This window comes from Manis javanica, chromosome 12 (genome assembly GCF_040802235.1).
Source record: "Manis javanica isolate MJ-LG chromosome 12, MJ_LKY, whole genome shotgun sequence".
In the NCBI taxonomy this organism is placed as follows: domain Eukaryota; kingdom Metazoa; phylum Chordata; class Mammalia; order Pholidota; family Manidae; genus Manis; species Manis javanica.
The window spans coordinates 38,657,836-38,684,332 of NC_133167.1; the positions used below are offsets into that span (position 1 = coordinate 38,657,836).

Below are 26,497 nucleotides of genomic sequence, written 5' to 3' on the forward strand. Positions count from 1 at the left end.
AGGGATTTAGTCTTAAAAGGCATAAGCCCAAAAGCGCAGAAAAAATAGAGAAAAGAACAATGACAACATGATTTGGGCAGGTAGGAAGGGGAAAGCAAAGAATCAACTAGATATACATTGTAGAAAAATATTTGGAATTGATGGCTTAGATGAAAGTGTGGAGAGGAGGATGGTGCTAAAGATTACTGAAACCCGGTTTAAAAAAACACAGGTCTTCTCTCCTGCAAAACTTCACATCACCTACTTTGAATGAAACCTAGAAATGAAATGAAGAAATACCTGGAGTGGGAATGCCAGGCTCAGCTGGAGGTCAGGATAACCTGAAATCAGGAATGAAGGGAATGTAGGTCTGTTGGATGGTGAGATCCCTGAGGCCTCTTTCCCCTCTTAGCTCAATGCCAGAAGGACAAGAGAAGAACCAGGGCAAGGAGAAACACGTGATACTGAATGCTTCTTGGCCAGAGAGTCCACCCGGGTTACACTACAGCCAACCCTGTAGACTCCTTTTTCAGTAATAACTCGTAACCACCACTTTTCTCCACATCCAGCGCTACTGTAAAAACCAACTCAGCTGGACTACTTCAGCCGTGTAACTGTTTTTTTCCTGCTTTCTTGCTCCCTTACAATATTTCTGCAGTGATCAGAGTGACCATTTAAAAGTCTAAAATAGATCATTTCACTTAAAACCTCTGAAGGACCCCCTCACCTTTACCCTTTAGAATAAAACAAGATCCCAGCGACGGCCAACAAGTCCATCATGAGCCTGTGACTCCCTCGCTTCCTGCTGTTTCCTGCCTGCTCACTCGCCGCTAGCCACACCAGCCTTCCCCACTGTTCATGCTCTGAGTGTGCCCCTGCACCGGGCCGAGGCCCTGGCTACTCCCTCCGCCCAAACGTGCCCTGGCCTGCCCCTCACATCAGGCAGCTGCCCAGGGGTCAGCACCGCAGAGGGGCCTGATTCAAGACAAGTGAGTTTCCCACCCAACATTCTTTACCTCCTCATCCATTACTTTTTTTCCACAGAACTTATTACTTACCAAAATTACATGTTCATTTTTAATAGTCCAGCTTATTAAAAAGTAAGCTGTTATGACAGCAGACACTTTGCTTTTCTTACTTGTGACACTTTGTATCCTCTAAGCATGTATCCAAACTAACAAACTATTTCTATCTAACATACTTATTTACCTACTTATTAACTGTCACCCCCAGAATTCTATATGCTCTTCAAGGGCAGGGATTTCTTTTCTATCCCCAGAACCAAGGACAGGGCTGGCACAGAATCTGCGCCCCAAAAATATTTGCCGAGTAAATGAATGATGTATTTATTTCAGTGATATTTCTTCGGTGTCTTTCCCCTTACCTTGACTGCTTTCTGAATGTTGACACATGATTCTCTTATAGTCTGTAACAACTTATTGAACCGTCCCATCTCTTGAACAAGCACAGTGTTCATGCTCTGAGTGTAAGTTGTTGGATATCTCCTCATTGCAGCCTCAATGTCAAAGTTGTTTGGCAGTTTACCCAAGATGTCACCAGCCACATCATTTACTACTTCATCTGATGATTTTGCACCAGCCTCTGCTGAACGAGACTGTAAAGAATCCAAATCAGAAATCAGAAATCCTCATAAAGGTCTAAGAATTGATGCACAGGAAAACTCCTTTGGTAAATTTTTTAAGAATGACTACTACTACATTTTATCTATGATTCTTCTCTACACTAGATTTACTGACGTGATAATAATAGGCCTGGGGGTGGAGTTTTGGGAGAGGAAGAGGGCATGTACAGTGTTCAGAGGCAAGAGGCAATGCTGTGCTGCCTGGGTGAGAGAGAAGAATAGAGCTGTGGAGAGGGGCTGAAAAAATATTTATGTTGGTGACATGGCCATGTGGCGATGGGCATTCCAACTTAGAAGGAAATCTGATTTTGCCTTGAGAAAGCTTGCTAATACCTCTGGTGCCTGCTGGAGGCTGAAAGCAGAGAGATAGTTTTGTCCTTGAAACAGGAGGGCAAATAAAATAAGCTCATGTCCTCTAAGCAGCTAGAAGAATTATGGAGAAAAGGCAGACGTAAGTGATTCACACTGGAAGCAACGAAGGAGAATTTCATTTCAAATTTTATTTTTTATGTTTATAGTGGCACTGTGTAAATGAATCTCTATTTTCTGGAAAAACCTTTTAAATCCTCAGAATAAATGAGTGTGTGTGTGTGTGTGTGTGTGTGTGTGTACACACACTCACTTTGGATGTGTGTGTTGAGAGAAAATAAACACAATTAGAACAGAAATGAACATATATTTTCCCAGTCCTAGGAAATTATGTTTAATCTTATTTCAGATTATTTTATATATCTTGGTTTCAATACTGGTTTCTATACTATTCTATAAATATTACTTTTTCATGTTTCTAATGAGATTTTTAATGTTGCTTACAACATATCACCATAAGATCCTGTGAAGTTGCACAATACAAAATTAAATGTTGGTAAGTGTTAATTATGTACTGGTAAAAAAAGGATATGCCAGTATAGTAATTCTTTGTTACAACCCCAAAGTACTGGGTATACAACTAAATATATAAAATTATAAAGAACGAAGAAGATAATGAATTTTTGGCCAAAACTGGTAAAAATATCTATTTTCATTGCATTTGAAAAATCATATGCTGATTTCTATTTGTATTTGACATGCATACAATAAGCTCATTAAAAAATTCCTATTTTCTAACAAGAGCTGTGCCTGCACCAAAAAAATCTGAAACAAAACAAAAACAAATCCCAGACGTTTCAGATGTAAGAAAAATTTTTTATTAACACAAACATTCTCTTTGCCTATTTCTTACACACCAAAATCACATAATTGGGGTGCTATGTTTTTAAAGTCATGTCCAGTTAATACTGAGAACTAAGAACAAGAGGGTGTTAACTTACTGTAATTGTTTAAATTTAAGCTTTTTTCTTTTTACCACCTTAGGGTTTTCACAAATGTCACTTGGAATCTTCTAAGGGTTACTCTCCTTTAATTAAACAATTAGAAGTGGGACTCATTTTCAAGGAGGCATCACAGAATTTAACATTTTCATTTCTAGCTTTATAATTTTTAAGTTGAAACAGTTTTCCTATTGCTTGGCAGTAACCATCTCAACTCTAGTATTTCCCTCTCTAGTTTTTACAGATAATTTAGTTAAAAACATAATCTAAGTCTGGTCATCATTCACTTGCTCTCCAGACTCAAGGGTTCCTGTCTCTCTGGTCCTGAGCAGTGGTGGATCCAACGGAGAGCCACTGAACTCCTGCCGACCCGTTGCTATAATCGTCCTTGCCAATCTGAGATTGAGGGTATTGAAAGAGGTTGTTTAATTACATACTGAGAAGATACCCCATGTGTATTTACACTTATTAGTTTGGTTCTGAGCCATTTTCTGTTGGAACGAGCCCACTGTTTTATGTGTTCTGTAATGTGGCACACCCCATCAAGTTTAAATAAAGCCAAGAGACACTGTAAGTGTCCTATTGTCAGACTACTGTGTAGTACATACTTCTAATGTTCCTAAAGACCTTTTTCATGTCTGTACATATACTTTTGTGTTCAGGCAATCACTGATTTTAGTGGTATTAACATGAAAATGAAGATAAAAAATAATCCTTATCCTTTTTTGCCTTCTTAGAAAATACTGTCTTCCAGTAACAGACCAGGAGTTCCATGGGCTCTTTCATCAATGATATCATATTATTTTATCCTCCTAATCTAGGTTCTTTTAGCCTCTCCCCAGTCTCACAGCATCTCTGGTTATCTGCCTTTCGGGTCCTTTCTCATTTTTAGAATCTAGAAAGAATAGCATAAGAATTCAGAATGGATTCTGGAGTCAAACTAGCAGCAGTCAGACTGCTTGGCTTTGAGACCTGTCTTGAAGTTGTACTAGCTGACCTTGGGCAAACCACATAATCTTCTGGGTCTCAGCTGTCTAGCTGCAAAGTGGGAATAATCAGCCCCTCCCTCATAGGACTGCCATAGCAAATATAGTTATACATGAACAGTGCTAGCAGACAGTAAGCACTGATGAGGATTAACTATTACTATCATTGCTCTGGGATTCCATAAAAATAAAAAAGATCAGCTAGAATTCAGTTTGTGGCATAATCTGCTTGACTGAATAATCATTCATAAGAAATAAGTTGCCGTAGAAAGGTGTGTAATCATCCATGACATTAAAGTTTCATTTAATTGCTAGGGGAACCCTTGCCATTTGGACTCATTTGCTTTCAAAAATGATAAAAACAAACAACTGAGCATATCGTCTAAAGGGAGAAGAATACAAGAGAAGATCTCTTAATAGACAACCAAGATGAAAGAGTTTTCATTCAAGTACACTAACTGGTGCCCGTGGCGTGCTGAATTCTGATGCCTTAGGAAATTCCTCACCGCCGGGCCCTGTGTTTATGCTCTTACCAATGGAGCTGTGTGCGTCTACACGGAATCAACTGTATTTTTCTTCTAAACCTTTTAATTTGTTTTATACTTCCTACTGCAATTGTATTCTTTATATATTATGTGATCTGACAAAATGCAGATGTGAGAGAAACTTCCTATGTAAACTAGGTTAAATATTCTGGGATATATGAAAAAGATTAAGTCATTTAAAAAATTGCTGTTGATTTAGTTAAGAGACTAGGAAATAAAGAGGCAAAATTCTAGATGGATTCTGGCATCAAACTGCTTCCCAAGTGTTTTTGAAATTCTTCTTCCACTTCAAAAGAATTAAAAAGGGATATATGTCTGATGTATTTGGGCATGTTTTACACAAGAAAAGCAAAATGGAACTCCTAGCAGCAGAATGATCCAAGATTCCTTCCAAATCAAGACACCAGTGAAAACCCTCATATGCTCATGTACTTTATGTTTAAATACATATTTAAAGTATGGATTTTTTTCTTTTCCTTAACATGGTTCTGCATGTTAACAGATGGAATTGTGTACATGGGCCTCTACTGTGGGGGCACATGCTGCCTGGGGCATCCGTTCCACCCCCAGAAGCCAGTTCCTGGGCACATCACACACCTGTGTGAGAAGAATATTATCAAACAGCAGTTGCGTTTCCGACTGATCCTTAGTGATATCTGCATTGGCATTCATGCCAAAGATTTCCGGTGCTGGCGTCAGGGGCAGAGTCTTTGTATATTCGATGTAGCTTTTGTGCTGCAAAGACGAATAACAAGCAGGTCAGAAGTCAATTATCCGGTAGAACTTTCTCACTGAAAAGAGATCATTTTCCATACTCTAGATACTAAGTGAATGAGCCTTTGAGACTGGACCCTGAATGTTTTCATTTTCGTTCTATCTGGACCAAAGTTTTCTTTTGTTTTTTTTTTTTTTAAAGATATGGACACATTTAGAAAAAGAACACCGTTCAGTTGGGATGGATTTTTAAATGAAGAGAGGAATGTCCTGGCCACTTCATTTACAAATTTCTTCTGGAGAAATCTTCTGTGCTATGTTTGCTGATGACTATTCTTAATTTATCGCAGTAACAATAATTTTTTTTCCCAGTTTCACTCTGATTTCTGTTTGTTCCTATTGTGATAAATCCAATCAGAAAAGAAAAAAAATTATCTGAAATTCTATTATCTTGAGATAACTACCATTAACATGGTATTTCTTGTGCTTATGCATACACATTTATATTTAATTGACATGGACTTTTATCATGATTCCATATCTTTCTTGGTCCTCATATGATCATATACAAACACCCATATACATAAATGGTGGCCGGAGAGGATCAGTCATTGGTGGTTTTTCTGTGTGGTCTGTGTTTACATATACCTGACTTCATCTGGCTTTTTTCTTGTTTGACAGTTGATCACTGGAGATCTTGCTACTCCCCATGTTGATTTGTTCCACCCCATCAGTGACCTCAGCTTTGGGACGGTTTTTCTCGCCACCTGTTCTCAGCTAGCCATTAATCCGAGCAGAAGATGAGGGTATGGTATGTGCCTCTATTGCATGTGGCTGTGTGTTCAACTTTCCACATGTGCTTTTTGACTTCTGGGAATAAAATGAGAACCAATTTGACTGTCCTGTCAGTCCCTGAAGTCTATTATGTGATCATCTGAAGGCAGATACCACATTTTCCACCAGACAGGACTGGAGAAAACAGCAGAAGGGAATGCTGGCCTCATGCAGCAGGTGGTTCTGTGGCTCTGGGCCCCTTTCTACCTGTGTAGCCTTAGGCAAGCCATTCAACTTTAATGAACTTGCTTTCTCTTCTATAAAGGGACAGAATAGTTTTGCCAGTGTTAATGTTATGTTCCAGTGAGATAATTACAAGTAACTGCTTTGTGAATAAACATGATCTAAATATTAACTATTATTGTTAATAGTATTTTGTAATCCCTCTCATGTGTATTTCCATTTTAATTGGCAACAATATCCTTCTACCCAAAGGACTGGATGCATGATATTAGTATTTCATGACACTGAGGAAGCTATTCTTGGGCGAAGGAAGTTCCTGATATTCCTCACATCACAGTGAGCAGGAAACCACTCCCCCCACGTACGCACGGGGTTTGCTCCGTCCTGGTGCGACTGAAGAAAGCCCACAGAATGGTTAACGGAAAGATGAGGCCTCTCGAAAGATCATTTTCTATTTCAAAGAAGTTTCATGTTTCACTGCTTCTAGTTTTCTGGAAGGGCATACTTACATCACCAGAAGGAGGGACAAAATAGATGCCACTTGTGTCGAATTTATAGTCTGGATTTTCAACTAATTCTGTGTTGAAGAATTTGTTTAAGATACTGCGCAGTGTGCGCCGGTCCCAGTCGTCTGTCACCCTGCCTCCGTAATTGCATTCACCGGTCATGTATCTCAGGGCGTCATAAGGCAGTTCCTATAATTGCAAGTTCGAGTCACTCAGTCTAGCGTTATCAGTAGCACGTTATACAGAATCATGTTTCTTGTTTGCTCATATTATTAAACAGCTTGCAAAAATACAATTTCCCTTCAGATACTTCCCTGCTAATAGTTGTAAGTTTCCCCAGGGTCTTTCTCTCCTTTTGTGATTTGTCATTTCTATTCAGTCAATGCCGAGAATGGAATTCATCTATTAACTTGTAAACTCACTATTCAACCAGCATTAACAGACCACCTTCCATGTGCTAGACACAAAATAATTTAGACCATAATCCCATCCTTACAAACCTTGCACTGCTGAGTGACATTTAAAACAAACCCAATATAATTCAGAGATAATCTGTGTTAATTTCCTTTACTACCTTTTTATATTCCCATATATTCTGACAATTGGAATCACATTGCATATATCAATTTCACATATGATTTTCACTAAATCTCATGATATATATTTTACCATATCATGAAATACTCTTTGAAAATATTGTTTTAATACCTGTTTTCTAAAGTTGAATATTTCAGTTGCTACTAATTTTCTACTCAGTTAGATTATGTTCCATTAATATACCTTTCTTAAATTTTCTAATGATCCTTCAGAATCCTAAAAAGCAATTATGTCAAAGGGAAGGAGTTTTATAAAAAGCAATTAATCAATGTCACCAATCTGCTTTTCTGAAAGGCTGTGGCAATTGTAGAAATCAGTTTTAAACTCTTTGCTAATCTGATTGCCCAAAGGTAAGTAATATTGTATTAATTTGCATTTTCTAGACTACTAGTAAAGTTCATAATTTTTTCATGTTTAATAACATTTATTCTGCGAACTAGCCTTCTATCCATTGTCTTCAATTAGTTTTAGTAGTTTTACCTTATTTGCATAAGCTGTTTTATAAGTGGACCTTTATCAAATTTGTGAAAATATCTTTTCCTGTTTTCTTTATTATATTTTCTTGTACACAAAATGTTTAAATGTTTACAAATGCAAAAGTATTGTTTTTCATACTGCAATTTCTTTTATCCTAAGCATAAATACTTACACACCCACTGGCAATGTAGAAATTCTGTGTTTCTCTGCTCTCAACAAAACTGATCATTATCACTTGGGAAAAAAATGAAAATAAAATAAAATTGTTTTTCATGTTTAACTTTGCTATTTTATTTTTATTGAGATAAAACTGACATGTAACATGGCTAGTTTCAGGTGTACAACTTAACGATTTGATACTTGTATGTATTGTGAAATGATTACCACAGTAATCATGTTTATTTAACTTCTGTCACCATACATAGATATAAAATTCTTTTTCTTATGATGGGAAGTGTCTGCTTTTCTGAAAGGCTGTGGCAATTGTAGAATTGTAGACACTAGATGGGAAGTGTCTAGATCTATTCTCTTAGCTACTTTCAAATATGCACTATATTATTAAGCTATGTAATGTACAGCATGGTGACTATGGTTTATTTTTGATAACATTTTAAAAGTATTTATTCAGCATTTGTATTTCTTTGTTAAATCATCTACTCTTTCTTTAATTTTTTTCTCATTTGAATTATCTTTTTTTTTCCTTATTAAAAGCTCTTTATAAAGATATGGAATCAGTTTGTCAGAAATTTTTAATAGTTTTGCCAAATTTCATTTGTCTTGTAATTATGTTTAATTGTTTAAGGTAAGGATAAATGAAAAACTCTAGAGACTGAGAGACCTCTGAAATAAAAGGGCTTACTGAGCCTTTACAGATGCTGGCCAGAGATGGACTGGATCCTAGGATAGAAAGTTTCTGCCTAACCAGCAGCAAGGCCAGGAAACAGAAACAACTTGTCCACCAGACTCAAGAAATAGGGCACATTTAGGAAAGTTCTTGAGGAAAGAAAATTCTTTATATTCACACTGGTAAAGATAAGAAAGGCGGCCTACCCAAAGAGGGTGTAGGGGAAGTCCTTCGATAGGTGGTTAGTCTAGAGAGAAAGCTCATGGAGGGGTTGTGGATGATGGTCAGACAGTGGTCACACACAAGAGGGACGTGGTGATTCTGGCGACCTTCTAAAGGATTGTTGAAATGACTTCATCCGGGAACATGAGGTTCTGGTTAGCTGCAGACTGAGGCTATTAACCTATGACCTTCCCTTGTCTCTTTCCCTCATTCTTTCGCTCTTAATGTCACTTAATTTATGACATTTCAGAATTTTTGCCTTGTCACTATTTCAGTATAGCGATATTTAAAAATATTTTCTAATGAAATATGGCTATCTTTTACTTTAGGATTTTTTCATCATTTTTTGCTATATGCCCTTCAGACAGTTATCTGTTAAAAGTTAAAGTGGATATATCCTACATTGCCATGATCCTACTTTGAGGAATCTCTTCAATAGCACTAGGAGAAAAGAGAGTAATGATTAAAGGGAGGAAATTTATTGAATTAGGGGCTGGAAATTATGGGACTCGTTACTTGGTGGAACTGGAACTGAAGGTAGTGAATTTAGGAGGACATACATCAGTGACCAAGACATTGTGGAGAAGAAAACAGATTCAGGAAGAACTCCAGCATGTTTATGTTCTTCCAGCTGCACAATGTGAGGGGTGTTTGATCAGAGGCATGCACTGCCTGTTGACAGGTCCCCACCCCATAAAAGTAAAATAAATTAAGAAAACACAGCACAAATGAAACAGGTTGAATATGAGGTAGAGCAATACATGCATGAGCTGGCCCGTAGGAGGGCTTTGTGATGCAGATGTAAGATGAGATCTGGAGGGGGAAGCATTTGATTTATGCATAAAGAGTTAAACCTGCCAACATGCTCCAGAGAGCTGACGGGTGACACATGTCTCTCAGCAGCTTGCTCACAACTAAGACCGATGGAATTGGGGAATGTGTTCTCCCAGGGGCCCACGTGCATTGGCTGGGATCACAGAAATAGCAGCTGCTTTTTGCTGAGACCACTACCCTGCTCCATTGTTATAAGAGAGTTGAGACCATGGCCAGGGAAAGAGTGCAGAGGGAAGCAGAGCTTGAAGTTAGCAGCAAGTGCACAGTTATATATAAAGTTGTTTCACTTGAACAATGTTTATTAGCACAAAATAAAAAAGGAAATAAAATCCTAATGGTCAACAAAGGGGAAATACTGTGCAAGCAGCTATTAACACAAAGATCTGTACCTACTTTGGAAGTTGTCCACAACATACAGAAAAAAAGCAAGGAGAAAATAAATATGCAAACATAGTTATGTTTCTGGAAAAAGTTGTGTGTATATTGTACATATGTTTGTGTGTACCTATATGTGCATAGGAAAACTGGACAGGCTTTCCCTAAGCTGTGAAACTGGTTGCTTTGGGAAAGAGTCAGGGATGAGCCTTTCTTACACACACACACACAACACACACACACACACACACACACTCTGGTACCAAAACCAGAAAAACAAAGCAATTGTCCATCTGTCAATTAGATTATATATGTATGTATTTGCATTTTTTTCTTTCAGTTTAGTTTTTCCTATTTACTATTTTTATTTATTTTCTATTTCTGATTTTTAAAATTCAGTGAGAATTATACAGTATGAATAATCTAATTTTTTCCTAAAAGCAAATAACCAATTATCATGTCATCATTTATTGAACACTTCTTATTTCCTACTTACTTTAAATATTGCAATGACTGTGCCAAATTTCTACACAGAGTAGTGCTGCCATTCTTGTTATTGGGAGCTGGATCTTCCAACATGATTTATTCATTGAACAGACACTTACTGAGCTAACTACGACATCTACTGTTTTAGGTGCTAGGGATACAAGAATAAACAAATCGAAGTCACCATAATAGAGTGGCTCATTATCTGACAAAATGTGCTCTCCTTCTGAACAAGTTTGTAGTTCCCAGTGACCTACATGTATCACCAGCTCCCTTAAGGCTATCAGAGCAAAATGGCGCCTTGCATCCATGTTTCTGCCCACTAGCTAGAGTTCGTTAGGAAAAGCGTAACAGAGATGATGGGCTAGTAGGCCACAGAAAACCAAAAATTCTGTAATTATCTCCTGTTCTCACATGTGTTCACCCATGTTGATAAGGATTCTCAATACAATCCTGGACAGAGTGACTATCAGCCAGTGGCATGTAGAAATACGCCAAAGTGGGGGGGAGGGGAGGGCCAACTTGGCTTCTGAGTCTGAGTTGGTTATTCAAGAAAGGCTCCCAAAAGTAGACAAGGATTGAGCATAGGAAACGGCACTCAAAGAAGGAAATATATGCCAAGGCTCAGAGATGCAGAAGAGCTATGAGAAGAGCAAGTAGGCGGTGGTGACGCCACCCAGCAGTCCCCTTCCCTGGGGGGTACTACATTCCAGGACCCCAGTAGATGCCTGAAATTGCAGACAGTACTAAACTATATACACACTATATATTTTCCTTTACAAACATACCTATTATAGAGTTCAATCTATAAACTGGACACAATAAGAGACTAACAATAATAAACACTAGAGTATAAGTTATGTGAACACCATCTCTCTCAAAATATCTTATGGTACCAGATTCACACTTCTTGTGATGATGTGAGATAATAAGATGTCTAAGTGATGAAATGCAGTAGGCTTTGGCATTGGGCTACTAGTGACCTTCTGAGGACTGGCCAAAGGAGGATCAGCTGTTTCTGGACCACAGTTGACTGTGGGTAACTGAAACCATGGAAAGAGTAACTGGGGAACTACTGTGCACGGCATGAGATAGAGCAGGGAGTGGAGGACAGTAGGTTAGGGAGGGATGAGGAGTAACTGAGTGTCAGTAATTCCCAGTAGCTTGAGGATTTGGTGGGTTGTGGTTCCTTTGATGCAAACAGAGAATGGAAAATGGAGAATGGAAACAGTACTCTGTGAGATAATCATTCCTCATTCTGCTTCTTTTCCAGAATTTTCCCTACTCCTTGGCCTGTAGTATTTACAAAGCACCTCACTTTATATCAGCTCTGTGGATACCCAGCGCCTGACTGGAAATCAGGGCTCAAAGGTGGTTTTCAGCCCCAAAACTTGCATATCAGAGACTACTTGAGTGAAATCTTTGCTTCTTCAAGTTCCCTATTAATATTTGATTCTTCTAGAATTCTGGAGCTTTGCCTATAGATTTCACCTTCCTAAAAGCTTGCTTTTTTTCTTTATACATTCTTGGTTGGGGTAGAGGGACCCCATCAAGGCCATATTTGCAAGGCATAGGACAAGAACTCCTAAAATTCTTCATTTTCTCCCTTTCCAGTTTGACTTTTATTCACAGTCAGCTAGAATTTGAATAGATAGATTTGGTTCCATTGCCATAGTTGACCCACTGAACCTACTTAGAAGCTGGAAGAATGTAGTATAATGCAATTTGGGAGGTCCTGGATTTTAATTTCTGTTGTAATCACAATCCCAATTCTTATCTCCAAGTGGAGGTTAGTGTACCCTTCTTTGATTTGATTTCCTCATTCTATTCATTCTCTTGATGGCAACAACTTTTGCTGGTCTAAGGTTTAGTGTGTGTGTGTGTGTGTGTGTGTGTGTGTGTGCGCACACATGTGTGTGTATGAGGAGAGAGAGAATTTGGTTTTGATTTGTTTCTTTGTCAAGATATTGGATCATTTCAAGAAAAAATGTTGATTATTGAAGAAGGATTACTTTAGACTTAATAACATCAAAGGAAACTGGGAATTCACATTCCCCAAAGAATTCCTCTAGCTCTTGATGAATTTTCTGTGATTCATGAGTAACAGTTCTGTCAAGTCTGCTGTGTAATTTCTATGTTGGAAGAATGGGAGGCACTGCTGAACCGGCATTTAAGAGAAGAAACCATTTCAATCAGTCCTGTATGGCATTAAAGGATTCTCTCTGTAGCATTTGACAGGATGGGCAATTCCTGCTATCCCTCATTTACTCAGCATGCTCCCTCCTGCTTTTTCTTTCTGGCCGCTCAGTTTGCACTTTCCACATCTTCTGTCTCCTCTCCTCCCATTGATGTGGGTGCTCACCCACGGTTGATCTTTAGTTCTTTTCTTATGCTACAATATCTCCCTTTCAAATCTCAGAGTTCTCAGGCTTCTCCTAATACTTTAACAATTCACAAATCTGTTTTATGCTGTCTTCTCCTGGGCCTTATTTCCATACGCCATGAACCTATCTGATATCTCCACCTGGACAGTGAAGATGTATAAAATGTAGGAGACTGAAGTAATTATCCCCTCGCCCACCCACATTCCACCAACCCACGTGTTATTTACCTGTTCATTCTTCATACCTACTCCCTGTCAGGATAAATTGATGGTATAGTATTAATCCAGACCAGAAAGCTAACATCAACCAAGAGTTCTCCCTCTCCCTTTACCATTTAATATCTGTCATTTCAATCCATTTCTCTACATATCTATTGTATCTCTACCACAGTCCCTCTCCAGCTCACATGCTTTAGCTTAAACTCTTATCATCTGTTGCCTGGGTCATCATGAGGGTCTCTTGTATTTGTTTCCTAGGGTTGCCAATAGATGTTTTAAAAAACAGCAATTTATTTTCTGAGAGTTCTGGAAGTTAGAAGTTTGAAATTAAGGTGTTGGCAAGGCCACAGTCCCTCCAAATCTTCTATGAGGATCCCTCCTTACCTCTTTCAGTCTGGTGGCCCACATGTTCCTTGGTTTGTCACAGAACTGCAATCTCTATAATATTTTAAGTTAGAATGTACTCTTCGGGTGCTTGAACAAACTGCTAGATGAAGGAGGTCCTCCTCCTTTTTTATTGTCTTGTATTGAAAAGTGTATATTTTAGCTCAAATACTTCCTCAGGCACAGTATAACTATGTTTGCCCTCCATTTTAGTATCTTTTCTTTTTTTTTTTAAATAAATATTACTGTGAGAAGGAAGATCATCAACTTTATTCTCCTTTGGAATGTTTCAGCAAACTTAAATGCTGCAAAAGCAAAAGCCTTCTCAACTCACTTGACTAGTACAGAATAGAAATTTGTTTAATGAAACAGAAGATCATAAGAAAGATTCTTCACATTAGTTTAGATATGTCATTTGAGCTCTTGATATTTTTTGTCCTGTTTGTCTTTTGCTTTTATAGAGATAGGATTCAAAGCCTTTCTGTTTGTAAGCCTTCTTAAAGAAAATGATCACAATTCACTACAAGTTTCAAAAACCAAAGTTCTTTGATAGTTCATTGAGTGGTTTAGTTAAAATTTCCAAATATCTTTGAACAAAATTCTATCAAAATTTAGAATATCCACTTTTTTTAAAGTTCCTTATCATTATAGGACATGTGAATTGAGTTAATAAGCAGTTCTTCAAACATACAAATGTAAAAAATCCAATTGATAGGCAAGTAGCAAAGAAAAAAAGTGGGTACTGTGTGTTGATGTGTGTTTGAATCTCAGAATTTTATGAGATGAAATGTGGATATGACAACATTAGGCTGTTTAGCTTTTTCCCTGAATCTATACTTCAGGTTAACACCAGTGGCTTAACTAGTTTACCTTCTCCTAACAAATGGCCCACACACTGGAATAATAGCACAATCACATTTCTCTAAAAATAAAATCATGTTCTAGAACAGAAGAAATAATTTCATTTCTCATTTTGGAGCCTGATTAATGGTTTTCTCAAAACCTTGTCAAAGTAAATACGATATAATCACATTTCAGATCCCCATAGCTGTTCATGTGTCAAAATAAATGATAAAATATAGATTCCTAATAGACAAACTAACATCCTAACTACCTCCTTTAGCAGTTATAATATCCTACTATACTGAAGTATTATTTAATAAGCTGCTGGGAACTATCCTGCTATTCATTTTATAAAAGTAGGAATTAATCAGAAGTCCCCTGCACACTTACAACATGACAAAGAGCAAACTAGGTAATGTCCTTGCTGTGATTTTTATGATACCTCGTACTGGTTCAGGAACATGTGGAGTTGCTGTACACTGATTCTCAGGTCAGTCTCATTGAACTCATAAGGAATATTCCACCCCAGGGGCCCAAATTTCCGTCTCTCTTGTACCAAAGCATGAAAGAAGCAAAGGCCATAAAGTAATTTCTTGAATTCCTCCTGTAACGAGAAGAAGTGGGGCCACATCATTATTTTTTCTCCTAACATTACATTATACCTACCATATTTTAAAACGCAGTTAACTCCTTTGGCTTATAAATACAGCCATCTTGAAGTATAACTAAAACAGAGTTAACTGTTTCTACAGGGCATTTAGGCAAAACTATGCTGATTTGTATACATATTCAGCTGGCACATACAGCTATGTACACCAGGTTTTTAAGACACATAGTAAGCTTGTCAAATTTAAAGCTACCTCACAGTATTTTGGAGGTTCCAAGTGAAGACTTATGAGGCTAGAAGTGTGAATTCCAGTATGTGGTACCAGACCACCATGGAGACATTTGAAAGGAGATGTTTCAATCCAATTAAGCAGCCCTTTAAGAGGGGCTTCTGGACTGGGACTTGGGCAGCTCAGTGACTTCTCTGGTGTTCTCAGGTAATAAAAAGCCTTACAGTCACTTATAGTGGCAAAGCCAGTCTTGATTCAGAAATCAGAAAGTACAATGCAATATATTAATCATCTGTACCTTCCACAAGGAGAATATAAAATGGTCAAAAGGACTTAGCAGAGATCTAGTGAAGAGATTTCCTTAGGAAGAGCAGCTGCTGACCTAGAAGCCCTCCTGCCCTAACACCCAAAGGGGCAGGGAGTGGGGGTCTGTCTTCTCACCCCAAGTTAGTGGGAAGACATCAGTGGGGCCACTCAGAGTTGATGCATGTTCCCTACAGCTGGGATAGAGTGGAAAAGTGAAAAACGCATGCTTGAGAACCTAGAGCAGTCTAGAGGGCTGGGAGAGGGAAACCGGCGCTCTGCCTCCAGCAGTGGCCAGCCTGGCGGGAATCCCAGGGAGCAGATGCGGAGCTGGACTAGACATGTCGGCCAGGGGTCATTTTAAAGGTTTCCTGGTCCAGAGGACTTGCATCGTGGAGCGGGGAAATCCCAGCAGGAAGAACCTATGTGAAGTGAGTGACGGAGAACCAAAAGCTGAGGGCAATCGGGGGCAGCCAGGGGAAGGAGACGCATGGCCAAGGGTCATGGGGTCACTGTCAGGGGAGGCTGGCAAGGGAGTCACCGAGAGCCTGTGAAAGAACTCGCAACAGAGAAAAAGCCAGCGTCAGATCGCTGCTGAGTCCACAGGGCTCCCAGGAACAGCAGCCCAGAACAGGAACCCCCGCCCCTCCTGGCCACGCCGCTGTGCGCACCCCGACCCCGCGAGGCCGGCCAGCATCAGCAGCTACTGCAGGCCGGAGGCGTCAGAAAAAGAAAGATGCCAACTCCATCCTCACGGCCCACCCACGGGCATGAAACCCCCGACTACAGGCCCCGGGTGAGTCCCCCGAGAGGTTAAGCCTACACTGTGAATACAAACTGTATATACAGTGAATACACTGTAAGCTGTACTTGCTGACTCCTGAGTCAGGGCTGGCTTTGCAAGTTAGAGTAACTCCAGGCCACTTGGTTACTTCCAGAACCCAGAAAAGCCATGATGCTGCCCCAAGTTTTATCCAAGGCAGGGGGAGGGAGGGGTCCCCTGTGGAATAAAATGGAAAGGGAGAGTGGGAGACAGAAGCAAAGAGCATAAGTGAACCAGAGAGGTGGGAGCAAGTAAAGTTAGACATGCTGTGCTAAGTTTGGAACTATTATGGATACAGTAGAGAATTAAGCAACTTGGTAAATGTGCTGATGTGGGAGTCAGGCTTCTCACTGTAGAAGAAGGGACATACAAATATGGAATGTAGCAAAGCAAGAAAGAACCCTGGGCACATGGACTGAAATGGGATATATTGCTGTGAACTCATTACTTCTAAAATATACATGTGAGTATAGATGTGTGCATATACTTGTTCATATGCATGTATATATATTTGTATATATGTATATGTGCATGTGAGCACATGTACATATTTCCATGTCTTGGTTTTTAATACCATTCCCCTCTAAGAAGGAACCAGGACTCTTCAAAAAAATGACTGCATCCAGGATTGGGGTGCAGATGAGGCTGGAGCATCTCATGTCAGAAAGTAAAAGGGTTAATAATAATAATAACAAATGATGGGACCTGTAACAAGGACAGGGGAGTCAGTTTGAAGGAGATCCTACTGACCAAATCTGGGACAATTTGAGTAAAAGACTTAAGAATAGTAATGAATTGTAAACCATTGAGGAAAAAATATATATAAGGAATTCATAAGTATATACCAAAAATAGATAAATAAATGGAGGGGAAGTGAGGGCTATTGCTGACAGTAGCATGTCATGTGTCAAATCTGGAGGGAGAGCTAGAGTTGGAACTGTCATAGAAAATAACTGGATCAGGTAAGAATGATCAATGGCTACCAAATCCGGGTCAGGGGTAGATTTTGATGAGGAACAAGATATTGGCATGGCCCTAAAATGTCTCCCCACGACTGATTGCTAGTTGCGAGGGGCAAGGTAGTTATTAAGCCTTGAGGAAATCAGACCCCACTTTGTTCGGGTGCTCAGAATCAGTACTGTCAGTGAGGGCATCGTGTGCCTATCAGTGTTAGGCCCTGAGGACACAATTCCATCTGTGTAGTATTCTGGCTAAAAATGCATAACCTGAATGTAATCATTAGTAAATATCAAATAAGCCCACAATGAGAAATGTTCTATTAAAAAACACAGGGGAAGATGAATTCTTCAGAAATGTCGATGTCAAAGACAAAGGCTAAGGAAATGTTCAAGAGTAAAGGAGACAGAGACATGGCAACAAAAGGCGGCACTAACCCTAGCCAGTCCTGTGGAGTGAGAGAGCTGAACGCTCCAAAGGACAGCATTGATAAACCATCTCATACATTTGGAACACAGACAGTACATTAGATGTAACAGTGTATCCTTGTCAAATTTGCTAAATTGAGAATTGTACTGGGATATGGTAATATCTTTCTTAAGAAATATACATCACAGTATTTTGGATAAAGGGCCATAACTTACCTGGAAATGGTACATACAAATAGAAGGTGAATATAGGTGAGTATAGGGTATTCTTTGTACTACTTTTGACCTGTAAGTTTTTATAAGTTTAAAGTTAGCTCCAAATACAAAGTTAAGATAGAGAAATCAAATGCTGCTTTGGCATTTGAGGAAATTCGGGTTTTGGGTTGGATTGTGGTTCATAAATACCTAAACTTCCAATACGTGGGGCTACCACTGCGGAGACCTTTGGATCTAGGAGAAAAAGAGTTAGAATTTTGTAAAAGGGCTTTTGTCCAGCCCTTCACATGCAAAAATGACCTCACCACCTACCTGAAAATAATCTGCTCTCTCTGGGCCTAATCAATTCAAAAACCAGTCATATCATACAGCAGGTCTTAAATGCTTAGGATAAGGTTTGACATAGCTTTAGATATACTTGGTTTTTTAGGACCCAAGATTTTATTTAATGAAAGTACTTCTTTATTTTTTAATATTTTCTTTTGATGTGCACTTAAAACATATTCTGACATCAAGAGTGTGAGCTTTTTAATGGCAAAAACTTACCAAGGTTCATAACCCCTTTTAAAAAGAAATTCTTCCATTTTTAATTATGGTAAAACACTGTGAAACATTTTTAGGTCACAGGCATTCACATACAGAATTCTAATCATGAAAGCAGTGGGTGGTTTCCCTGCTCGCCTGGTAATGCTGTGAAAGACCCTTATGAGCCCCATCAATCAAGGAGTAAAATCATTTTGGCTCTCATTATAGTTATATGGAGGACATATTTTTATGTTTTAATTTAAAGATACGGCTCCAAATAGCAAAGGGTTCAGTTAATATCCTGAAACAAGATTCTCCAACCTTGCAGATTTGTACTGGGAATGGCTTACAGCTGACTCTCTAAATAGAAAGCTACATTATTAATGACAGTCCAGAAGGTCTCAGCTGAGCAGGAATGAGGCTGGTGGTAAAGGTAAAATAAAATATTAATAAAATTGACTTCAGCACAGTCAATAATCAGTAATCAAAACCAACGACATGGCACTGCAAGGAACCCTATTTGATTTGTTTTCCTCAGCACACACACCCATGATCAGCAGGGGCCGCCTGAACTGCTTTACAGGGCTGAGGCAACAAGCCTTAGGCATTACTTACAGGCTTTCTGCAGCTGCCAAAGAACTCCGGGTCAGAGATGGGGTCCATGAGGTAGGATCGGATGACGTTAGCCCGTAAGCCTTTGGGTGCCTCGTTGGTCATTTTCACTCCGTTCTGTAGTACCGACACGGGGAAATTTGGAGACGGGTAACTTGTCAGCCAAATTCGGAAATCTGGATGTGTTGAGTCTGGGCTTAACTCCTGCAAGAAAAGAAATCAGACACAAAAGTGTACGTAAAATCCAAGGAAAATCTTCAGATCGTATGTGCCTGGGATGACCTGGAAGTGGGAGGAAGCAATGTTACACAATAGTTTATTGCTGAAATATAAGGCAAAAGCCTTCAAATCTGATTATGCCCCGAAACATCATACTTCATTAAGAAGGCACAGAGTATTGTCATTCTCCCTGATAAAATTAAATCATGACTATAAAGTTTTCAAAGGTGTTACATAATTCAGAGTTGGCCACAATGAAGACTAAGACATTCCAAAAATGTTAACGTTAACATCTAATGTTAAATGGTCTTGCTTAAATATTTACAGAAATAATTATCTGCCTGAAAATCAGATTAAAAATAATTTCTTTGTGCTCTAGCCAGGCTATGAGAATGAACAACACACTCGGATTAAGCCAGTATTGAACAAAGTGGTGAGGAAAAAAAAAGAGAACAAACACATTTTAAGAGTGAGAAGAACTGGTATATTCTGAAGTATTAAAACATGACCGTTAGTTATATTTGTTTCAGGAGCCCTCAGGCCTGCCCTGCAGAGGAGAGCAGAACACACTGTCATGGGGGCTGCATAGGCTGGGAATAATTAGCATGGGCCATTGTCCATGTTAGTGGGATCTATGTTTTTTTCTAAACTACAAATATTTATCAGTAAAAGAATTCTTGAGCACTCATGTGAAGGGGTGGCAGTGAATTAGGAAGGATTCATAGGCACCTATTATCTTTAAGAGCAACAGTGCAGGTGAGGGCACCACTTTTCCTCTTACCAGCTGCCCTATGGCCAGTGACATAAGTAACATGACTCATGGGGCTCTGGGAGAAGTTCGTCACCCATTAGGGACAGCTCTTCTCTCATATTCCCTCATACTCTGAAGGTTATGCATGATACAGTTCCACAGGTCATGAGAATGGTCTGGAGACAGAGGAACCGTAAGGGAACAGGCACAAATACAAAACCTCTAATGTAAGGCCTGGGGGATGAGAAGACGTTGGTCAGGGAAATAAGAAAAAGAATAGTTTTCAGATAGAAATAACATCTATTATGATATGGCTTATGTTCTTGAAAGAGTGTGCTGTACCAGTGAAAGTGGAAGAAGTTCATTGGTTAGAGCATAGAAGAAGTCAGGATGGAAAGTGGCCAGAGATGAAACAGAGACAGGCAAGGGACAGACAAAGAAAGGTGTAGTAAGCCGTGATGGGGGTTTGAACTTTGTCTTGTATGCAATGGGAAGCCATGGAAAGGTTTTAAGCAGTAAAACAATAGTCACTAGCTAATTCAGTGAATAGTTATTGTCTTGGATGGGCCAGGCACTATTCAAGGTGCTGGAGATAAAGCAGAGCACAAAAAAAATCACTGTTCAGGTGCTTAGACTCTTGTGGAACAAACAGAGGAAATGGTGACAAGGGGCATTAAGAAAAATACAATCTACTCCTTAAGGTTTCAGTTGGATGTCTGGATGGTGCAAATATATCATTACCTTCGTTGTTTGGCAGCCTGAAGAACTCTGAGTTAGGAGAGGGCTAGAGTCATGGGTAATTACATCAGATGCACCTTCTGTTTGTTGAAATCAAGCGCCACGTTCTCTGTTTACTCAACTGACCTACACTGCTTTTCCCTTCTGGAAGTTGTGCTCACCAAAATGGTGAAAATGGGAAATCCCGCGGCCCACTGCCAGGGCGGCGGGGGGAGCCCCCTTCTGGTTTCAGACCAATCCACTGGGGCCAGATCACTGTCTGAGTGAGTGAGAAGTGAGTTAAAGAAAAGTTACACCCTGCAGCCTTCTGGTTTAGAGTGGCTATGTGAATTTCACCCTGAACACCTTCTCTTTTGTTTTTAGTCACTGATGTAAAAGGTAAATTGGTTTCTGTCTACCCAGTAGTTTACTCTCAATCAAAGAGATTTTTGACCCACTGGGTGGGCTCTTGCCCTCATTGGAAGGGAGTCAGCAAGGCCTGACTAGGCGTGCTCCTCTAGTCCCCTGGTTCCCCTAAGGAGCCCATCTCACCTGTAATCCAGCCATGCCACTCACCTGCAACCCTCCAAACTAGAGGACAGGAATGGCCTTAGTTAGTTAGTATGCATATCACTAATTATAGGGAGGAAATACCATCTAATAAAAATAAACATGCATTTTTACCTCACACACTTTCTCAAGAGTTGGCATCCAAGAAGTGGCAAGGTGACAGTTCTGAAGAACCACCCACGTCCCGTCCTTGACAGCTTTTTCTAACATCTTCATGGCTATAGGCCCTTGGCCTTGACCAAGAGATAAAGAGCTAAGTTTTGATCCTCCATAACCCTGTGTGAAAGAAAAATAAAGATGTTTAAAATCATATTTTTAAGAAGAATCTTTATTATTACATGAAATGTTGACATTAAATATATTAAAATTTAATTATGTAGCATCCCTCAAAGGTCCAAACACATGCAGCCCTAAAGAACTCTTACTGATCAAGAATCCTACAGACTCTTAGATAAAAAGCAAGTCAGTCCAGGAAATAGTCATGGTAATAAATGGAAAATTCTGTAGGGTCTTTGATTGTTGAGATAAAGTACAGAAAAAAATTAACAAGACTTTTAACATGAGGAGATGAAAGGGCCTGGCTGTCATGCAGCAACTCCTCAAAACCAAAGCTGAAAAGAAAACCGTGAACAGATATCCTTCAGATGTTCAAATAATTATATTTTAACTAATTTGGCTACTGCATAAAATGCCCAGAAAAAAAAATTGACCCCTAATTCCCATGTAAAAGTTTCTTTAAAGAATTCTGTGGGTATGTTTGCCCAGAATTCATTTCTACCAAACTCTAATTCATCTGCAGCTTCTGGAGATGGTGTCTGTGAGTCCCTGAACATTTCTGTAATCACCTGAAGGCCTCTTTAGAAGAGGAGCAGGTAGAAGCAGTAGAAAACAAAGCAGAGCTAGCTACTGTTTCTGGGGGAAGTGGTGGCAGCAAGCAGAAACAACCCATTTAGCAGTCCTACATGGGGGACAGAGAATAATCACATACAATGTGGCAAGAAAATGGAGAGGATTTAGGAAGGTTTCAAAAGGTTGGACAGGTCATGTTGATGTGGAGAGGGTGAGGGCCACGTAAAATGGACACTTCCAGCCACCGCCACCATTTCCACTCTAGTCCTACCCACCATCGATCTTTCTGGCCATTCAAGAGTCCCTTCCATCCCCGCTGCCCCCACCTCATGCTCTGCTTCCATTTTGCACCATTCAAATAAACTCTCACTCTAACTAGGATGAGCTTTATAAATTATAGATGAGGTCATTTCACTTTGTTGATTAAAACCCTATCACATTGTTCCATCTTACTCAAAGTCCTTAATAATGTAGCCTACAGAGGCCCTACATGGTCTGGTCCCTCATCTCCTCCAGTCGTGACAGCCATGTGCTAAGGCACTTTAACTGAAGGTAAGTGCTGTGTTACATGATCAATCCTTTAGTATCTAAGAACTACACCCAAGGCAAAAGACATGTGGTATTAAAATATAAATTGGCCTAGTAAAGAGTATTTTAATCAATTAGCTATAAAACCTTTGAGAAGCCACTTAACCACTCTTTGCTTTAGTATCTCTATATGTAAAATGGAGATGTCACTATTTACTTCATAGGACTGCTGGAAAAATTAAAAGAGAAAATATGTATAACAAGGTCTAGCAAAATTAACAGTATATGCAAGGCACTCAATAAAAGGGATGGTGGATGTTTTAGAAATATCAGGATTATTGCCTTAAAATATTATTATGATTAGACCAAAAGGGAAAAAATCAACTCAAAATACCCAATTGTGCGAAAATGCCCATCTGTTTATTATGATTTTCTTATTCTAGTTTGAATGATGCAAGCAAATTTACAGTAAATTCATTTGAATAAGTTTTAAACCTTAGACAAAAAAATATTAGAATATATTCTAACTTTGTAAGGTGACCGTAATGTATGATGGCTCTGGAACATCAAGGTTCCCCCATAAAAACTGGGAGAAGGGGCAGAACCGGGGAAGTTTCTCAGAGGGTCATTGCCCTGACCTGAGTTCATTAAATCAGCCAGGCATGTACACTGGGGTAATGATGTCACAGACATCCCTATCCCCTCAAAATAAAAACAAGTGAACCCCAAACTCAAATTCTGACTTTATAATTTGGATAAGGAGCTACTTTTTAATGTTGGTGGTGCCGTTTAAATATCATTTTCTTGGGACTCTGTCAACCTCTGGACCCCAAGTCTTCAAGGGCTATGTAAGGGATACATTTTGACCTTTCCATCCCTTCTGAGGGCAAGCCAGTATTTCTGTTTTTATTTTTTAAATTTCGTTGGCAAGTCCTTTATGTGTTTTATAATACCAGGTAACCTCATCTGTTCAGGGTACCTGGTCATCAGCAAACTTCAGAAGAGCAGCCATGGGATCCGCTCCGGGAGAGAGCACAAAAATGAGTGGTGCGCAGCAGTTACTATCTCCAAAGGCCTTGGATAGGTCAAAAGGGGGTGGTTCGATGAATGTGCGCCCCAATTTGTTGGCTATAAATTCTTGCAGCATGGGGATAACCTAGAAAGAGACAAGGACATATTTGAAACAATATTAAAAATCTGCCTAAAACATTAAAAAGTTCAGATTCAAAGCTGTTGGGAGATACAACTCAGAGAGTCCTTAGAAACAAAGGACTCTAGTTACATTAGCTTAGGAATTTTTTAATGGTGGTGGAGAAACAAAGGTGCCACTTTACATAAATGTCTTTTAGATACAAAAACATTGTAAGTTATTTAAATTATGAAGGGTGAGTTGTTAGTGATACCAGTATTCAAAGGCATTTTTTTTTCCTTTCAGTGAGCATTCAACACTTAGTAGATGAAGAATACAAAAAGCCTTAACTCTTTAAATTGTAAAATACTATGTTTGGAAAGTCCACAGCTCAAAAGTAGAAATTTTAGTGTGATTTATACAATACTATACCATCAAGAAAGAATTGATATAGCTGGGGAAAAAAAACAGAGAGAAAGAAAATAGAAGCACTGTGAAAGAAACACAAGCCAAATGATATTGCATAACATTTTGATCACATGCTTTCACATTTGTTGGGAATGTGTTTGAGAAAGAGTGGAACTCTGTGGCTTGGGGGTCCTTATCAGGCATCGATGTGGGAATGAATTTATACTCATCAGCATGGATGATGGACCGTCTCTGAGACACGAATCCCTCTTTCTGATAAAGGAATGTCACCTGTTATTTCCGGACAATGGCTCCAGCTAGGGACTCTGGTATGAGCCAAGCAAGTGAAAAGATAGATTTAACGAACCAGTATTCCCATATCTAGCCTAACAAATTATGTAAACAAATCTCACGAAGGGAAATAATTGAGTGACAAGAACACGAAGAGTTTTTTGAAGGCCCCAGAATCACTCCAACTGGATACCTGCTGTCACCCAAGGACAGAACTGTGTGTCCACACACCACTCCAAGTTAGGCTGCCAATTCCAGCAGCCCGCAACTTTTCTGAACTCAAAACCAACTGTAGGAGCTATTTGCAGATATCAAGTATCTCAAATACATGGTCTCCTCATAAAGCATTTCCAAACTTTACTATTCTCCAGAACATCTATTCACACAAGGTTTCTAAGTAAAGCTCATTGGCATGTCACAGTGCTGTATAGTGTCAACCCTGGGGTTGAGGGTGTGGCTGAGGGTGCTGGCAGCGAGAGCTGAGACACTGAAGGAATAGCTACACTTAAAGGAGATTTTTAAATCCCTCCCCAATATTTCTCTAACATCAAGCTTATTGCAGAAAACAAAAAAAAAAAATACCCTAACTGCCTGGCCCAGGCGCAATCCTTGCCTTTCTCATTATTCTTGCTTTCCTATAGCAGGTGGTGTTTTTTACTAGATTAAAAAACAACTAATGAAAGAAAAACAACTTTTTCCATGATCTCTTTCTTCTCAAGGTTGACTTTTTTCCTAAATTATATTTTTACAAACAAAATGAAAGCTCCTGGCTTCAAAGTGCGTGGTTATACTTTCAGTAAGTTTGCATTGCAAGCGGCCCCTCCTTTGTGAATACTTTAGGCTGGTGCTGGCCACCGCCCTCCCGCCAGCACACTTGGTGGGAAACGATTCTTCTGTTAGTGCTGGAGGGCCAAGTGAGGGTGCACATCGGAGAGGGAGTGCCGACAAATTTGAGAGTTTCATTTTTAATGTTAAAACTGAACAAGACTCACTTGTTCCCAAGACCGAATTGTAACTCCCAGGGTAAATTAAGCTATGCTAGCTATTCAGTTTGTAAGACAATAGAATTGGGGTTGCTCTGCAACCTGACTGTGCCAGCATTAGGTTTGTAAAATGAAATCTGTCAGTAAGAAAAATTAGACTAATTTAGGCAACCATCTTCCTAAAGGCAGAAAGAAGTATCTGATCTTCTGTTTATGTTTTTCTATGAATTTCAAGTTTCTGTAGGATTTATGTGAGGTCAGAAGAAACATACATTTGATAAGTATTTAAGTCTTATTTAAAGCTAATTAGTTTGCTTTTTGTTTATAGTTCAGAAGGAGAGAACTGTGGCCAGAGGCTCTTCAGTTCATCAGTGCCCTCAAAACATTCCAAACCTCAGTATTTATCTATTTAATATATTTCTTTGATCAACAAAACACTATAAGCTATTAAACCACATGAAAGTAAAAGCCCATCTTATTTTTCCTGCTGGTAATTTAGTGAGCATCTTTTATATTTTTCCAAAGTAGAGCAGGAGAGAACCTGGCATTTGTGTTTTTTATTAGTGGGCAGAGTTGATTTTGAGGGGAGAGTGGTGGAAATGAGACAAAAAAAAATTGTGCTGACAAATAATATATACTCTAAAGGAGAGATCATGCAACTGCTGCTTTTCCTGGTGGGCATATATATGTATGTGTGTGTGTATGTATATATACACACTATCTCATGACTTAGCAATTGCAAGGAAATAAAACCTATAGGACATTAGTCCAAATATTAGCCTCAAAAACACTGCTCCTTTCTCTGGTATGCTAATATCATTTTACTTTGGAAAGCCATTCTTTTAAAATCTTAATAGCCATCAATTATTTTTAAATATATAGATTCCAAAATCAACAATTCATCACTAGAAACTGGAGTATCCGGGAACAGCAAGATTGAAGAGTTTGAGGCTATTACTGTAAGAGCACACTAAACAATTTTTTATTAA

The 26,497-nt window shown here is 39.1% G+C and overlaps 1 protein-coding gene across 6 annotated transcripts in view; it reads right to left on the reverse strand.

Moving 5' to 3' along the window:
* Positions 1-26,497, reverse strand: part of DNAH7 (dynein axonemal heavy chain 7) — a 234,954-nt gene that overhangs the window by 11,793 nt on the left and 196,664 nt on the right. For all 6 annotated transcript variants that reach the window (XM_073218408.1, XM_073218412.1, XM_073218409.1 and 3 more), the window contains 7 exons: positions 23,677-23,853; positions 21,435-21,596; positions 19,067-19,267; positions 14,806-14,967; positions 6,703-6,888; positions 5,060-5,197; positions 1,364-1,594 (listed from right to left, as the gene is read on the reverse strand). In XM_073218408.1, the coding sequence (XP_073074509.1) occupies positions 1,364-1,594; positions 5,060-5,197; positions 6,703-6,888; positions 14,806-14,967; positions 19,067-19,267; positions 21,435-21,596; positions 23,677-23,853 (1,257 nt within the window). The remainder of the gene's footprint in view (positions 1-1,363; positions 1,595-5,059; positions 5,198-6,702; positions 6,889-14,805; positions 14,968-19,066; positions 19,268-21,434; positions 21,597-23,676; positions 23,854-26,497) is intronic.